At 33.2% G+C, this 18782-nt stretch overlaps 1 protein-coding gene across 1 annotated transcript in view; it reads left to right on the top strand.

The window, feature by feature from the left end:
• The window catches only part of LOC107045160 (RNA-binding protein fusilli), a 74662-nt gene extending 58096 nt beyond the window's left edge, over positions 1 to 16566 (top strand). Inside the window, exons 5-10 of the mRNA XM_015267320.1 lie at positions 2186 to 2240; positions 6174 to 6284; positions 10930 to 11200; positions 12529 to 12744; positions 12829 to 13056; positions 15510 to 16566. Of these exons, the coding sequence (XP_015122806.1) occupies positions 2186 to 2240; positions 6174 to 6284; positions 10930 to 11200; positions 12529 to 12744; positions 12829 to 13056; positions 15510 to 16376 (1748 nt within the window). The 3' untranslated portion in view covers positions 16377 to 16566. The remainder of the gene's footprint in view (positions 1 to 2185; positions 2241 to 6173; positions 6285 to 10929; positions 11201 to 12528; positions 12745 to 12828; positions 13057 to 15509) is intronic.
• Positions 16567 to 18782: the final 2216 nt, after the last annotated feature.

Raw genomic sequence — 18782 nt, 5'->3', positions numbered from 1 at the left:
TGAAAATCTGAAATGATCTCCAATTGCTATTCAGTTTTACATAGCCGTGGAGTCTCCAAAAATCATGATTGTTCATTGTTCAATCAAACAAACGTTGAGAAAAAGCTGAACATTTTCAAAGAGCGTTTTTGAATAATATTGGGACATAAACTCAATAGAGAGGAAATTGCAAATTAATAATTTGATGTATGTAATGGCTGTCAGATCGTTTGTTACCATGGTAAATTATCCACTCACTATTTCCCCTCCATCGGACTTATTTCTTAATCTTTTTTAAAAACGCTCTTTGAAAATGTTCAGTTTTTTTGTACCTTTTTTTGATTGTACAATCATAATTTTTAGGGACTCCTGCGTGATGTAAAATCCAATGGAAATTGTGATATATTTTACATGATGAAAATAGAAAAATAATCAAGATAACATTCGAAAGATAATCCACTCTGGCCTTAACCCTAGACTGGTCACCATGCGAGGGAATTGCCACAACACGCCGTTTTATTCACCTTGCCATCGACTGGTTGACCGGAAAAATTTGAGAAAAATTGAATTCGTCAATTGAAGTATCTGGAAAATTCTAGTATTTTTTTTTTCAATATTATATCCTTAATTCTGGGAGAAAAAAAATTATTTCCAACAGGTGAACAATTTTATCCCGTGTTTAATGAAATTGCCTGTTGCGCGACGTTGCTGGGAACTCGCTAAACGCGCCCGGGAAGTGTAGAGTGGATTCGGCAGCGCTGGAGCCTAAATAACACGGCGGCACTCTCCCGCGAAGGTGACTAAAGTCACATTTTACCGTCAGGTGATCAGACTAGGGTTAAAGTAGCTCTACCTTTACGGTAAATTCAAAGATTATTGAAAACTGCAAAAAAATTGCAGAAAACTCGATTAGATTCGAAATTCTAATTTTCTTCTCAATTTAATTATCGTTTTGCTTTTTCAAAGAAGAAATGTTTAAAAATCAGGATTTAACCCAGTGTCTTAGGGGAAAATCAACATTTCCATTGTAATCAAAGATTAAAATCTGATTTTTTTTTCATTAGAGGTGTAAAAATCAAGAATTTTTTTGACACCTCATAAAAAATAATCCACCGTTTCGCAAACAAGTTTTATTATTTATTTATAAGAGGAAAGTGTTTAAAAAAATATCAATATTTTGCGAAATTTAATTTAGATAATACTGACAGGGTATGAATTTTTTCAATTTTTTTCCATGCAATTTAGTTGAAAAATTTAAAAACTGAAAATATCCAAAAGTTCAACGTAGTCCGGCCGAAGGGTAAAGCTACTTTAAATCAATTGCATGAATAATTCCCAGAGTAAAATCTCTTGTTTTCAAATATTTAGAAATAAAATGTTAGACAACTTTTTAAGGCCCGGTTGCACTAGCTCCGGTTAACGAAAACGTCAGATAAGAAAAAAAGTAAATTTGGATGTTCGATGGATTATTTTACCCGGGAGAGTATCTCAAATTTATCCGAGGAACAAAAAATAAAATTTAATCCCAAGGTTAAATCAGTGTTAATTCAAATGGGGCAACAGGATAGATAAAAAATTATTCTTCGGGTCAAATATTGAAAAATTATGACCCTGAGGATAAATTTTACCCTGGGGTTTATTTGGATATCAGGGCTTGGCGCAACCGGGCCTTAATGTTAGAAATTTCTTTTTCCTACGAAAAAAAAAAATCTGTTGACAATTCCTTCTAAAATAATCAAATTATCGAAATGATGTTAATTGATATTGAATACTAAAACATGAAAAATGGGCTCTGATGTTGGACTATAAAAGTAGAAAATCATTTCCCTCGAGAAAAAATAGCCAAAGTATTTCGATTTCCTTAAAACTGAAGTCGGAAACTCATCGGCACGATAAATAAAGGTCCCTGCTTGAAACAAAATTTAAATACGAAGCATTATGAGCCGGAATCGAGAGTGATCCCCCTGAATCAGCTAAAACCAAAATAAGTATTCCTGCTGAGCTCTTCATAATCGAAATCCCAGGAGGGGAAATAATGAAAGAATGTTTGAGAAATGAGAGACAGGATGGGGGGTGTACAGTTACACGAAAACGTTGACAAACCAGTCACGTATGAAACGGTCAGATTGTTCCCAAAGCTAGTTCCAAATTTACATTTTCTTTTAATGGGTAATTAGTTATCATTAAAAAGTCATTTTTATTTCAGGCCACGTATTCCAGAATCCCGAAGTTATAAATCTTATTTTGGAGCCCGGTATATGGTGAGTTGAAGAATTTCATTTTATATTAATTGAGGACATTTCTTGCAGTGCAATGACATTTATTGTTAGAAAATTCACTTTTTACTAATATATCTCCCTTTTATTATTTTTATCTGCACGTTGAGGCGTTTTATTATTCACTGTTTGTCAATTCACTTATCAACTATTTTTAAGCGTAGCGAAATAGTAAGTCAGTTGATAAATAAATGAGATCAAGATCACCCTTTCATTGAAAACATCTCTGTTGAATTAATAAACCATTTGCCCTTTTTCTTTTGCAGTTTTATTTTTATAGTAATATTATTGTATAACTTGAACTTCTTAATTAATATTTATGAATTATAGGGGAGAGTGGGACAAAATGAAACAGTGAAAAAACAACTGTTGGACGCAATTCAATCATAAAATTTTTTTTATTAAGGCCCGGGTGTACTATCTTTCGAACGTTATCTCGATGTTTTTTTTTCATCTTTCGTCATCTGAAATTGTCAATTAAGTCCTGTAGCATGCAGAAGTTTTGAAAAATTATGAATGAATAATCAAAAAAAAAGTAGAAGAAATTCTTAATTTTCTCAAAGAGCATTTTTAATTTATATACAGAATAAGTTGAATTACAAGAAATTGAAAAATGTATTTGATTTAGGGTGACCAATGGCGATTTGGGTGACCTGTTACCCAATATCAAGCAGGGGGAAGATGATTTCGTAAATCTTTTCCCACACTGCACAGAGACATTTATTACGGAAAAGGCTTTTTGAAAAAAGTTGTAATATTTTGGAGAATTTTTTAATCACACTTTTATCACATAAAAATGGCAGATGACTACATACTAATGTTTTGAAAATTGAGATACCTAGCTGTCACTCCCATGAGGAGTTAGTGTTTTGTTATCCACCATGGAAAATGACAGCTAATAGATAATTTGCCACAGCCAATCAGATACTTGCAATTTCCACTTTTTTCAACTCACTCTGAATCGCAATTATAAACGCTCTTTGAAAAGTTCAGAATTTTTCTATTTTTTTTATCATTCTATCATAATTTTTGGGAATTTCTACATGATATACCACTCAATTGACAATTTTGGATTACGAAAGATGAAAAAAATCCAGATAAATTCGAAAGATAGTACACCCGGACCTTAAGGATATCCAAGTACTTCGTTCAAATTGGCAACTTTTTTTCAAGCAAGTTTTCAGTTTTGTCGAAAATCTTGCCGTCCCCATACTTTTTCGGATTTTTCATTGTCGAATACATTTTTTCAGGAATTTCTTCAATGAATATTGTGAACAATATTTTATTCAATTTCACACTTGACTCTCATTGGTCTAACTTCTAATGATCATACGGCAACACTGCACATGTGTTCCATATAACCTCGTAAATTCGGTCCGAGTAGTCACTTGAGCGGACTGTTGCCAGACGTCAGGAACGCACGGATTCAAACCACCCAATATGGCCGTCGTACCAATCAAGAAGCCTTTAATTTGATTGCTTGCAATTATCTGTGCGGAAACTTATGTTTTTTAATGTCGCAAAAAAAACTAGAGAGTATAACGAACAAAGTCATATACGGTTATGTGTACGAGAAAACGCTTTAAGACTATGAACTATTGGATTGAAGGTGGCAGTATACAGCTCTTATGGACGCAATGTGTTAAATTTCATTCTTTCAAAAATCGTTTTCTCGAAAATATGTTCGGAAACTAAAGTTTATACTGCGCCTAAAAAATACTCTTGGTCTGATCTACAAACTCTGAAGGGGATTTCCCCCAGAAAAAATTGCCTGAACTACTTGGATATCCTTAAATGTTTTTTTTATTAACTTTTTTTCATTCTTGGGAGTACTGAGGAGAATAATAATTTTCCATTCAGTACAATGGATGGGTATTATTATTCTCCTCAGTATTCTTACAAATAAAAAAAGATGACAAACAAATATAAAAAAAAAATTTACCTGAATTGCGTCCAACAGTCGTTTTTTGACCGTTTCATTTTGCCCCACTCACCCCTAAATTCATAAATTAATATTGATGAATTATCAGTTCTTCATTATGACGAATTATCAACCATTCATGAAAAAATGGTTTGAACTTAATTGAAAATGAAGTACTTTGAAAATAGATGAAAATTGTGAGAAGTGAATATAATTTGAATCTCAGTTCTTCCGGAATATCTCGAGAAGAAAAAGAGATTAAAAAACCCTCATAAGACCCTTTACTGTGGCTCTGACCGTTGAAAAAATGTCCGTATCAAAATTTCTCTATTTTATTTGGATTTAAAGAGATTCATTTGGAACTGAACAAGTTAATAATGAATAACTCATATTGATTTCATCGATATTTTCCAGTTATATTGCATGCAACTGGTCTTTTTTTTATCAATTCTAGTAAAGTAGAATTGGACATTTTTTACATGAAAAACATTTCATTTTTTAAAAATACTTGCAAGTGATAAATAATTAGCCAAATCAATGATTAGTTGATTAGATAATTGATTATAAACAGCTATTTTTTAATATTCATTACGAAATCGTTGATAGCATACTCGTTACTATTGATATTCGAACAATTTTCCCGTAAAATTTCAATTGAAAACTAGTCAATTTCTTGAAGAATCAAATTTGATTTAAACGTAATGATGAAAATTCAGGTGACTATTATTAATTTTTATGTGTAATTCTTTCCAATGAATTTCAAAATTAAAGTCTTCATTGAAACTTTCGCGATTTTTCGATACTCAGAAGTCTACTCGCCTTCAATTTGAAGTGAATTTCATTTGAATATTAGTTCTTAGGCAATATCTCGAGAAGAAAAAGAGATTAAAAAACCCTCATAAGTCCCTTTTTTGTGGCTCTGACCGTTGAAAAAATGTCGTTATCAAAATCTCTCTATTTTATTTGGATTCAAAGATATTCATTTGGAACTGAACAAGTTCATAATGAATAACTCATATTGATTTCATCGATGTTTTCCAGTTATATTGCATGCAACTGGTCTTTTTTATCAATTCTAGTGAAGTAGAATTGGACATTTTTTACATGAAAAAAATGTGATTTTTCGAAAAACACGAGTGATAAATTTTTGGCATTTTTTAAATCAGTGATTGGTTGATTAGATAATCAGTTAGGAATGAGTATTAACTATTTTATAAAATTCATTACGAAATAGTTGATAGTATAAGTTACTATTATGATATTTAAACAATTTTTCCGTGAAATTTCAATTGAAAACTAGTCAATTTTTTGAAGAATCAAATTTCATTCAGACGTAAAAATGAAAATTCGCATGATTATTACCGATTTTCATGGAGTTTGATTACATAATTGGTTATAAATGAGTAATAACTATTTCATTTTCAATTGAATAATTTCAATTCTGTAGTGAATAATTTCAATTCTGTGGTGAAGTGGTAAACTATAATAAGGGCAATTTTTTACGGCCTTTTGAGTTCTCTTTTCAAGTCTCATTTCGGCCCTCTATCCAACCTTACGCATGCGGCTGTGGATTCTACACTGTACCGCATTCGCACTCCTATAGAACATAGGAGTAGCATGGGAAACCACAGGAAACCCAAGCCGGTACAGGCGGTTACTCTATTAGCAACCTCCCGCTCGCCGGAGTCTTCCGTTGATAAATTCGGCTCCACGGGGAATCGAACTCACAACCTTTCGCACACTAAACTTGCATCTAGCCCATTCGGCCACCGGCGTCGGTTTTATAATTAATTTATTTGAAAAATTTTCAATTGCTTGAATCAAAAGTTCTCTCAAATGTAGTCGAATTTTTTAACCCTCCTGAAAAAGTCCCACTTTTGCACTTATGGTAATTTACCACTTCGCTACAGAATCGAAAACTAGTGAATTTCAACTGTAACTGTGAATAGCAAATGTATCATAAAGGATTTATATGCCTGTTATTATTACTGTTACAGTTCCAAGGATGAAGAAGTAGACAATAATTGTGTAGTGAGAGCACGTGGATTACCTTGGCAATCCTCAGATCAGGACATTGCCAAGTTTTTCAGAGGACTGAATGTTGCCAAGTGAGTTTTATTCCACATTATCGCTAATTATTTGCTCATTATCGCCAAACGACTGTCGTTAATATTCACTTGCATCTCAACAATGCGTAACTCGTTAATAATTGGTAAATACTTGATACACAAGCTCTCACGGATTGACAAAGGTAATTGAGCTTATTCATGGTTGTTCCAGTAAATGTGCAAGTTTCATACATCATAAATCATTACCTTTGACTATAAAATTCTATTCAACACGAGACCAACAGATGTTTATAAACATTAACGATTACACAATGGAAATAGCAATGATAGACAGACTGACGTGGGAATTCTTTAGGTGATCAGTGAGACTCAGATAAGCGTTATCAAGGGTCATGGATCATTCTAGTCACTTCGTCACTGGGTTAACTTGAAACGAAAATGTCATCACATTCTTCAAGTCGAGAACTCATTTACATAAATTTAGTTTAAGGATATCCAAGTACTTTGGCTATTTTTTCGCCAGCAAAATGTTTTTCTACTTTTCTAGTCGGACATCAGAGCTTTTATTTGAGCCCGATTTGCCCCTAAGTTTCCGGATATTTTATAATGATTTTATTGTTTAAGCTTTGCAGGTCTGAATTTGAATCTCGATATTGAACTGTTAAAAAACATTTTAAAAATATGAAAAAAAATTAGAAAGTTTACTTTTGGAGGAAGACTGATGAAATAATTTAACAATTGCACATTGTTAACATAATGGCATAATGATTGTAATTGTAATAATTTAACATTTTCTATAAATAATTTATAAACAATCAATTTTCCACCATAAAAATCATTTGTTCGAAAGCGTAACAAGTTTATTCATATTCATATTTTCACCAGTAATCGATTATATGTATAAAAAAATAAGATTTCCGAAAGTTTAAATAATTTATGTACTTATGAACAACGAATGTTTAAAAAAGTAACAATTTTGTGCAAAATGACACTAAATATTCATAATTTTTTTCAAATTTTTCTCACGCAATTTAATTGACAAATTTGATGATTGAAAATGGTTGAATCTATAATGTAGTCTCTACAAAAATTGTGAAAGATATTTGGATATTCTTAATAGATAAACGTAATTCAAGTTAACAAGTCCACTCAAACGTCAATAATTCATATGATAGAACGACTGAAACTATTTTTTTCCATTCACTACTTGAATTTAAAAAAACAATAATGGTCGGACTAGTCTATCAAACTCTTAAAGATACTTGGATATCCTTGTGGCAGAGGTATGAATAAAAAATTTTTAGACTTTGTTCGCAATAATTAATCGCGAATAATTCAATGGAGGCGTAGTGAGTTTTATTCCTTTCTAGATCTGTTTTGTGAATTGAAAATATCTGGAATTTGGAAAATATCTGGAAAATTGTGAGAAATTTTCAATCGAAATCTGAATATTTTCGAATTATATTGAATTTATATTTAATTCGCAATTTAAGAATACAATTACCTGAATTTTCGAGATTTCTATGAATTTTCAAAGAATAATTGATCTGAAATTCACAGTTTCCATGAATTTTCTCATTAAGGCCCGGGTGTACTATCTTTCGAATGTTATTTAGATTTTTTTTATCTTTCGTAATCCAAAATTGTCAATTGAGTGGTACATCATGTAGAAATTCCCAAAAATTATGATAGAATGATAAAAAAAATAGAAAAAATTCTGAACTTTTTCAAAGAGCGTTTTTAATTGAGATTCAGAATGAGTTGAAAAAAGTGGAGATTACAAATATCTGATTCACTGTAGCAAATTATCTATTAGCTGTCATTTTCCCTGGTGGATAACAAAACACTAGCTCCTCATGGCAAGTGACAGCTAGGTATTTTAATCTTCATTTAAGTGTGATTAAAAAATTCTCCAAAATATTTCAACTTTTTTTCAAAGAGCCTTTTCCGTATAATAAATGTCTCTGTGCAGTGTGGGAAAAGATTTACGAAATCAGTCTTCCCCCTGCATGATATTGGGTGACAGGCCGCCATTTGTCACCGTAAATCAGATACATTTTTCAATTTCTTGTTATTCAACTTATTCTGAATATAAATTAGAAATGTTCATTGAAAAAATTACGAATTTTTTCTACTTTTTTTTATTATTCATTCATAATTTTTCAAAACTTCTGCATGATGCAGGACTTAATTGACAATTTCAGTTGACGAAAGATGAGAAAAAAACATCAAGATAACGTTCGAAAGATAGTACACCCGGGCCTTAAACCGTAAATTATCCAGACGTTTTTTTAGTTTTCTTTTTTCTCAATAAAAATTTTTCTCGTCAAAGTTTGCCTATCTAATCTCCATGGTTCCAACGATATTCATCTTCGTGTAGGACAGAAAACATTGAATTCATAATGAGTCATTACTACTTCAGAACGAAGCAGAAAAAAAACCTCAAGAAAATTCATCCATAACTCCATGATTTAAAAATATTCATTTTAAAAATCCAACATAAATTTTAAAATAATATCTTGAAAATTTATAACACCTAATAAAATCAGAATCCAATGCTGAATGCACTGAGAAAAATTTTCTAGAAAAATTCATGTGCTAGCACCATAAACAAGTCACAACTTGCACACTTCATAAATTATTGTGTAGCACGAGAACAATTATCGTTCAGCGACAGAAAAATTATTGGGGGTACCATAATTTTTCTGGAGCTACACAATAATTTTTCCAAGTGTGCGAATTATGACTCGTTTATGATGCTTGAATTTAGCACATGAATTTTTCTAGAAAAGTTTTCGCCATGTGAAAGGTCAGTTCAACCGTAAAAAAACAATAAAATCTATAAAGACTCCAAAACAATTCTGAAACTGATGTAAAACGATTATAATTATCGTAGCAAATGATCAAACATAAAAAAATCATCTTGAAAACCATGAAAATCATGAAGACTATTCCAGGGATGGCCATCAATATTAAATTTCGTCAATATTGAAAGGATTTCCGACTTACATTAACAAAAGTTTAAATATACTCATCAAAATTAAAAAATAGTATAATATTGATAATTTAAATTTCGGATTAATGATGAATTAAATCTTCGATGCTATGGAACTGTAAATTTTTCATTAAGTAAATATTTATAATTTCTTAAAAGGCATTATCAATTGAGCGAATAATCGGCAATCTTCCTACCCAAATTATTCATTAATAAAATAATTCAAAATTTAAATATTCAAATTAATTGTTATTTAACACGCATGAAAAAATTCAACAGAAAACCTTAGCAAATTCGCTAGAAAATTCTATTGGAATTCTATTAAAATTCTAGGGAATTCTCGTTTAAAATTCTATCTGTTTTTTGCGCTGATTCTGAGATATTCAATAGGAAAAAGTTAATAGATTTAAATTTTTCTATATGAATATTCTCTTGGAATTTTTTCTATCAGAATACTTGGGCATAAATTTTCCAAGTTTTTTTCACTCGGATCCTGCAATGCAAAACTAAACAAAATATATTGGAAAAAACTTAGAAAATCCCTGCCCAGTAGCTTTAATAGAAAAAATCTCAAGAAAAAAATTCAAACAGAAAAATCGAAATCTATTGACCTTTTCCTATCAAATATCTAATAGAATCTGCGCAAAAAAAAATTTAATTTTAACGAGAATGCTCTAGAATGTTACTAGAATCCCCTCAGAATTTTTAGAGAATTCCAGTAGAATTTTCTAGCGAATTCGCTAAAGTTTTCTATTGAATTTTTTCATACGTGTAATTAAAAATTTGAATGATATTAAGGGGAGACTACTATGAGTTTTAAAAGTCGTGGGTTATTGGAGTGAGACTTTTCATACATTGAAGATCGATTATGTAGATCTGAAAACCAATAATTAGTGCAAAAAAAATTTGTTTTATTGTTCGTTTGCCCGAAAACGCTTAAAATGCTAAAAACAGTCCACGGCCTCCAATTTTTGAGCTACAAAAGATTTTTTTTTTTCAAAATTTTCGGAAAAATATGTGGTATTACAAGTACGAGCCATTTTTTTTAAATTAGCCTCTTACATGGCTAAATTTGCTTTTTTTGTATTTTTTTACACAAATAGTGAATTTTTTTATATGAAAAAAAAAAAAGAAATCAGCTGTGTAGAAGTCGAATTCCAAAAAACTGGCTCGTGATTGTTGTTCCACACATTTTTCCGAAAATTTTGAAAAAAAAAATCTTTTGTAGCTCAAAAATTGGAGACCGTGGACTGTTTTTAGCATTTTAAGCGTTTTCGGGCAAACGAACAATAAAACAAATTTTTTTTGCACTAATTATTTGTTTTCAGATCTATTGAATCGATCTTCAACGTATGAAAAGTCTCACTCTAATAACCCACGACTTTTAAAACTCATAGTAGTCTCCCCTTAACCGAATGACGGCTTCAAAATTTAACGGCAATTATGATTTATGAATATTGCTATCCCTGGACTATTCTCAAATCTCTGGATCTTCACTACAAGCAAAAGAATAATACACACAAGAAAAAAAAAATTCTTCATGAAAATTTGTTCATCCCCGCTCAATTCACAGATGTTCATTCTAAATTCTACCCCTTCTACGATTGAACTGACCCATTTCGATTTGCCACTTCACTCCCAGCCCATCAATTAACCATTTTCTAATTAATCTTCTGTACGAATCAACAGGGGTGGAGTTGCGTTGTGTTTGAGCCCTATGGGCAGACGTAACGGCGAGGCACTTGTACGTTTTGTGAGTAAAGAGCACAGAGACATGGCGTTAAAGAGGCATAAGCATCATATTGGCTCGAGGTACATCGAAGTGTACAAATCATCGGGTGAGGAGTTTGTCAGAGTTGCTGGTGGTGCAAGTGGCGAGGCCCATGCATTTCTATCCAGAGGGGCTCAAGTCATCGTGAGAATGCGGGGACTACCCTACGACTGCGTTGCTAAACAAGTTGTGAGTTCATTCATATACTTTTCTTCCGAATGGAGTCATTTTAGCTCTCAAATAAAAGCTTTGTAACCATTCAAATTCATGTTTTGGGTGTAGTGCTTTCGAATGGAGCATGCATTCGTCAAATCCAATATTTCCAATTTTTTTTTTGTAAGAATAACTAATTTTGGCCTCAGGAGTTCGAATATAGTATATTCAATTTACTATTTTTAGGTGAAAAGGTAAAAAATTTTAACATTGGGATAATGCTGCCTGCCAACGTTGGGGCAATGTTGGTAAAACCAAAGAATTTTCTCAAATTTTCTGAAAAACGAAATTTTTTTTTTATTTTTTTCGAAACTGGAGATTTTTTTCGAATTGTTCAGCAAACCCAATAATTTTCTGTAAAACCAAAGGGATTTCTCGAACTTTCGATAAAACCCGAGAATATCCTCACACTTTGTAGAAAACTAAAAAATCTTCTGAAAAACTCAAGAATATTCCAGGATTTTGCAGAAAGTGCCAGAATTTTCTAGAAAGCTCTAGAAATTTTTTTAGAAGATTTTTTTTAGAATTTTCTAGAAGTTTCTACGGTGCATAGTTTAATATACACACAATAACTTATAGCCTATACTGTTAAAAATTTTCGTCTGAATTTTCCGTGCCAAATCCTGGAAATCTTTATCGTGGTCAATTCCCACTGAAATTTGAGGAAATATTGTCATTGAAAAATCAAATATTCCATTGATTTTCTGTTCGAATGATCTGAAAACCAATAAAATCCTTGATTTTTCAGTTAAATTATTCCGTGAAAAGTCAGAAAAATCAGGAAAATTCAGAGAAAAATTGAAAATTCCTGTCATTTTGTTTCTGAATATTCATGTTTCATTGAAAATTCAACCGAGTTGTAAAATTTCCACCTCACTCCCTCTAAGAACCCATGAATTTCCTTGAATTCTACCTAAAAGTTGAAATTTCATGAGAATTTTTACCCTGAATTCGATTGAATGTCACTCATGAGAATTACTATCATATTTTCCGTGAAATTTCAACAAATTTCTAACAGTGTAAAGCCCATTGGGGACCCTAAACTATGCAATACTACAAATACCATTGAAATCCATTCAGTCGTTTTTGCGTGAACCGTGGCCAAAGAATGAGCAACAGATTTATTACATTCAAGATAATTGGGCTAAAGTCTGCAGTTTTCATTGGTTTGCTCATCAAATTGTGAACTTTCATTGTCGAAATTCTTTGACACTTCATTGAAACTCAGCGTGATAATCATTTCCAAAAAGTGTATCCGAAATGTCAGCGAAGGATTTTCAAAAGTTTCTCGTTTTCCTGCGCAGATTGAATTCTTTGCTGGCGGTCAAAATCCCTGTCAGGTGTTGGACGGTGAGGAAGGTGTATTATTCGTGAAAAAGCCGGATGGCCGAGCAACGGGAGATGCATTCGTTTTGTTCGCTAAAGAGGAAGATGCTGAGAAAGCTCTAAGCAAGCATCGTGACTGCATTGGCGTCAGATACATTGAACTATTCCGTAGTACAACGGCAGAAGTGCAACAGGTGTGTGTGCTCATTACAATTTCCATTTATCCCAATTTGATTCAATTCATCCAATTAACTAATGCTCCGATGTAATGATCCTAGGTATTGAATAGAGCAATTGATGCTAAACCACAGCCTGATATTCCACCGATGCTGCCGCTGCCACCGCAACTGCTTCCGCAGTATGTCATCACGTCGGGAACGAGAAAAGACTGTGTTAGATTACGTGGACTACCTTATGAGGCGCTCGTTGAGCATATCCTTGAGTTCATGGGTGAATACGCTAAACATATTGTTTATCGTGGAGTTCATATGGTTTATAATGCGCAGGTATGTTATTTATTAGTAATGACTAAAAATAAGGAATTAAAGATATTCAAGTGTCTTTCACAGTTTGACACAGACTGCACTATAAATTCAGCCATTTTCGGTCATAAAAGATGTCAATTAAATTGCGTGAGAAAAATTTGAAAAAAATCATCAATATTCAGCGTCATTTACATTAGATTTTGCACAGAATTATTATTTTTTCAAACATTTTTTTTTGGTTCCATATGTATACCCTCTCGGGTTTTTACATTTTGTTCCCTTCCCTATCTGCGTTACCATGGGCCGACTTTTTTTATCCCCAACTGCACCCCATTCGGGATTGGACTGTCAGGGAAACCATGAAAACCTCAGTCGTGCAGCCGGCCGATAATGCAGGGATTCCACTGTGTCTATTGGTCACACTGAGTCAATGGGCACAGTGGCTCTCTACATTCGTGCCTAGCGACTGTAGTCCCACGCGGTTAGGTGTGCCTAAGCGGACACCCATCCAAGTGCTGGGCAGACTGAACGCTGCTTAGCTTGGATGACCGCCGGAGCCACACACTCCCGCGTGGCCGCTACAGCCACTTTTCAAATATTTATTGTTTGTAAATAAATCATTGAAATTGTTTAAATTGTCGGAAACCTTTTTTAGGCATAAAATAGATTTCCGGTAAAATTCTGGGTATGAATCAATGGGGTAAATTTGTTTTGATTCCGAACAAATGATTTTTATGATGGAAACGTGATTGCTTATAAATTGTTTACAGAAAAATTGCAATTTTTCAATTATTTCATCAATCTTCCTTCAAAATTAGACTTTCTAATTTTTTTCATATTTTTAAAACGATTTCTAACGGTTCAATATCAGGATCCATGTTCAGACCTGAACGGTTGAATAATAAAATCACTGTAAAATGGCCGGAAACTTCGGGTCAAATGGGGCTCGAATGAAAGCTCTGATGCTCGATTATAAAAGTAAAAAACTATTTTACCGAAGAACAAGTAGGAAATTGCTCTTGTATTGCATATAGTATAGTTATTTTTGTTACTAAGTTAGCAATATACTGTTGAATGTTTATTTTGCACATAATTCCCTTTTATCATATATAATTCATTATTTATTTCATTTTATTAAATTGAATAAGATTTCTTTTCGTGAGAAGACCCGGTAAACCGGGATTCCAACCTCGCTTCACTCGGTTTGATCGCGGTTTACGGGTCTTCTGACGAAAAATTGCATTCATCACACGGTCCAAAAGTATTTTCTGACGAATGTGGCTTTGTAGGCCGAGCCGAAGGCGAGGCCTATAATCACATTCGTCAGAAAATATTTTGTGGACCTTGTGATGAAAATAACTATTTTAACTAATTTTGTCAGATTTTCAACTGAGTTGAATGATATCATCATCATTATTCTTATTATTCTTTTCTTCGATACAACCGATTGTCTTTTTTACGGTTCGATCTCCCCCCTTAGCCCTTCGATAAAATGTTAATATAAAAATTCGAAATTTTCAATAATGATCGTAAAAATCACATTAGTCAATATTGCTATCGTAATCATCTTTCACCTTCGACTTAATAGCATTAAAACAAACATTTTAAGCTATGATTGAATTCATTTGAAGCACGATATTCAACAAAGATATCCCCGGAATTCTGATTTAAAAAAAAACAAAATTTTGGCAAATTTTCAAATAAATCAAAATAACGATCATTACTATCGCATTCATCTTTAAACTCGGTCAAAAGGACATCCAAACCAATTTTTTAAGCCGTCATTCAATCAATCCCGAATATTTTTTCTAGTTATCGTGGGACAATCGATTTTCAAAAAAATTCGAAAATAGAAAACCAATCGATGAATTAAATTTTAATTAATGGAGATTGATAGGACTCAACAATACCTACATTTGAAAAAAAGATTCAATTCCATCCATTCATTAGCGAATAGGTGAAGAAGAACTTTGGTACATACGTACGCACAAACACACACGTACGGAGATCTAAACATTGCATTTTCGATCTGTTTGAATTATACTGGGTCGATATAACCCAAAAAATCCAAAACTTAAATTTGAGCGATTACGAAGCTTCCATTCGGAAGCAAGTTTCGGATTTTTCGTTATAACAACCTATTATGATCCAAAAAGTCCGAATATGCCATTTCCACTCAACTGAATGGAAAATTATTCTCATCAGTACTCCCAAGAATAAAAAAAAGTTAATAAACAAAAATTAAAAAAAAACTATTTAGTGATAAAAAATTTTGTTGCTTGAATTGCGTCAAGCAGTCGTTTTTTGACTGTTTCATTGTGCCCCACTCTCCCCTATATTAATATAAAAGCAATTTCCCACTTGTTTTCCTATCATTAGCGCGAGCATTCCCCATTCATGAAACTCCAAAAAATCGACTTACGAAAACCAAGTCCTCACTACCACTTCCATAACCCTCTGATTTTCTCCTTCAGGGTCAGCCCTCGGGTGAAGCCTTCATCCAAATGGACAGTGAGAATTCAGCGTTCGCATGTGCCTCCCAGCGTCACCACCGCTACATGATATTCGGCAAGAAGCAGCGTTACATCGAGGTATTCCAGTGCAGTGGTGACGACATGCACTTGGTGTTGACTGGTGCTGCACCACTGCCCGCTAAATCGCTACTCTCATCCGGTACGTTGAGCACACACACACCCCCGGCAATAGCAGCGGCACCAGCCGCCCAACCCCCCCAAATACCCGTACAACAGACCCAACAGGCCCCACTATGGGACATACACGCATTAGTCCAGGCACAGGCACAGGCTCAGGCACAAGCGGCTCAAGCACAGGCTCAGGCACAGGTTCAAGCAATGAGAAATCAGGATTTGTGGTTGATGGCTATTGCCAGTAATCAGACTAATAATTCGCCTAGCAATGCTGGATCATCACCAGGTGGTGCTGGTGGTGTTGCTACGAGTAAAGCACTTGCATTACCACCACCTGGTCAGCATCAAATATCAACTTACACAATGTCACCTCATGCTGCATTGCATCAGCAACAGCCACATCCACCATTACTATTTTTCAATGTGCCACAGAGAATACCGATTATGCGCACACCCCAGCCACATCCCACTATCTTGCCACCTATTATTCAAACACCTCCTATCAATCATGCTGCTCTCATGGGACTCAAGAGACCCTGGGATAATGCATTTCCTGCTGATGCTGTTGGCAGTGTCCCTAAACGTCCTGCTTGGCAGACATCTGCTGCTGCTGCTGCTGCTGCTGCTGCATTCCACACTGCTGGACCCACTGTTCCTGGGCTTTATCCTGCTCAATTTTATCCACAGATTTAGGGGGCAATGAATTGGGGGCGGAGAGGGAGTGCTATGGGTTCAAGGGTTTTTGGGGGTCGAATTTTCTACAGGTCTTTATTGAGATAGTTCCATGATGGAGATGATGGGGAAATTAGTTCAGTTACGAAGCGGTAAAACGGTCCAAGTCGATTTTGACTATTGGCCTGTTTTCAATAAATATCTGGGAATCTAAGGGAGGTAGCAAAATTTTTGGCATAACCTTTTTTGTAGAGCGAATTGAAAGTTACAAAAAAAGCTATTACGAAAATTTTGCTATCCCTTTTGGATTCGGAGATATTCTTTAAAAATTCAGCTAAGAGCTAAATCGACGTAAACATTTTACATTTTACTGCTACTGAATGGGGAGATTAGATTCATGGAGTGGGGGTTTTAATTGGGAAGTATCTGGTTTTAAGAGAAAATGTCATGAGACAATTTTTAATGTTTAGTTTTGAAGATTTATCCCCTAGCTTGAGTTCATTACTGAGATAATTCAGTGATGGAGGGAGGGAAATTGACTTCTGGAAATTGTATTTTTGGATTTATAGTTCTTTAGTGTGAATTATCTGGGGAATGAGTGGTTTTAAGAGAAAATTTCACAAGAAAATTTATAGATTAGGAACTATGAATTTCAGACGAAAATGTCAAAAGAAAATTGGCAATATAGAATTTGGAGAAATTATTACTTAGCTTGAGTTCATTATTAAGATAGTTTAGTGATGGAAATTGTCAAATTGACTTGCGCACGGACGAAAAAATTTAATAGAAAAACCTATTGAATTCGTTAGAAAATTCTATTGAATTTCTATTGAACTGTTCTATTAGTTTTTGGCCGATTCTATTGAAATGTTCAATAGAAAATATTCAGTAGAAAAAGTCAATGAATTCAATTTTTGTATATAACTTATTCTATTGAGATATTTTCTATAGAATTTCCTCGGCTCAAATTTTCGAAGTTTTTTCGTTTGATTTCCTTGATGAGAAGAAAAGAAAAATATAATGAAAAAAACAGAAAATTCGAGTCGAGCAAATTCTATAGAAAATATATGAAAAGAATAAGTTATATAGAAAAATCGAATTCTGTTGACTTTTTCTATTGAATGTTTTCTATTCAACATGTCAATAGAATCAGCCAAAAACTAATAGAAAGTTTAATAGAAATTCAATAGAATTTTTTAACGAATTCGATAGGTTTTTCTATTAAATTTTTTCGTGCGTGCAGCGATTGGATTCATGGATTTATATTTTTTTAATTGTGAATTATCTGGGGAATGAGTGGTTTTAGCAGACAATGTCGCAGGAAAATTTGCAGATCAGGAAATTTTGCAATAAGAATTTTTGCAACTTTCTTCTGGAAAATTACTTGTTATCGAGACAATTCATTATTTCACCAGAAGTGAAATAGTGAAGAAGCACAGAGGAAAATTAATTTATCAATTGATTTCCCTCCACTTTTCTAACCCAGTAAATTTTCTCATACAGATTCTCTTATAGAATGATTGTAAAAGTAAATGTTTAAAAACATTTTCTTCAGATCAGGCAATTTCCCCAAAACCAAATTTGTTGACATTTTCTCTTAAAACCCTTTATTATCGGGATAATTAGCCATTCATGGAGATGTGAAACGTCAACTTATTACATTCCACCATTTCAACATTGACCAAACTCCCCTCCAATTTGTAATTTCTCAATCATTGTTTCCTCTCCGGACAGGGAGTACTCCCCAGACCATATACCCCTCGACTTTATTCCCCATGCGACGTACTGTTGACGTTCCTCGATTGATTAATTAACTAAGGCGATCGTGATAAGTTAAAGTTCAGATAGCTGACATTGATAACATTTTTTGCACAAATTTACTTCTATTTTTATACGCACACGTGCCTTAATGAGAACACCTCAATGAAAAAAAGTACTTAGGTCTTCCTGTTGAGACTTAAACTCGAGACGATATCCATGTGGTACTATAATTCCTTTGAATATATATCCCGGAGACTTAATTAGTCTTTAATCTTTTTTAATCTAAAAGAATTTGCAATATAGAATTTTGGAAATTTATTTTCTAGTTTAAGTTTATTATCGAGTGCCTTAAAATTGCACATATCATGAGTGATGTAAATAATCTATTTTTCACCGAGACAAAAAGCACAAAAATTAAGACAATCGAGAAGAAAAAATTAATTATCGGTGTATATTTTGATAAAACATTTTTCTCCAACGAATTATAGAATATTTTCTATTTATTAGGATTAGAGTTTAGAATAAATATTTACTGATTCGACAGTTCAATAGTGGAAATGTTAATCAGAATGAATTGATTTCATTTAATGATCAGTTTATTACCAATATCTCTGAATCTGCATTAGATAGGGAAATTTCAGAGGAATAAAATTTTACCATCTTCCG

This window comes from Diachasma alloeum, unplaced genomic scaffold (assembly GCF_001412515.2).
Source record: "Diachasma alloeum isolate Michigan unplaced genomic scaffold, Dall2.0 Dall_scaffold_00180, whole genome shotgun sequence".
NCBI lineage: Eukaryota > Metazoa > Arthropoda > Insecta > Hymenoptera > Braconidae > Diachasma > Diachasma alloeum.
The sequence above is the reverse complement of the archived record's forward strand: the minus strand, read 5'-3'. Positions and strand labels throughout refer to the sequence as shown.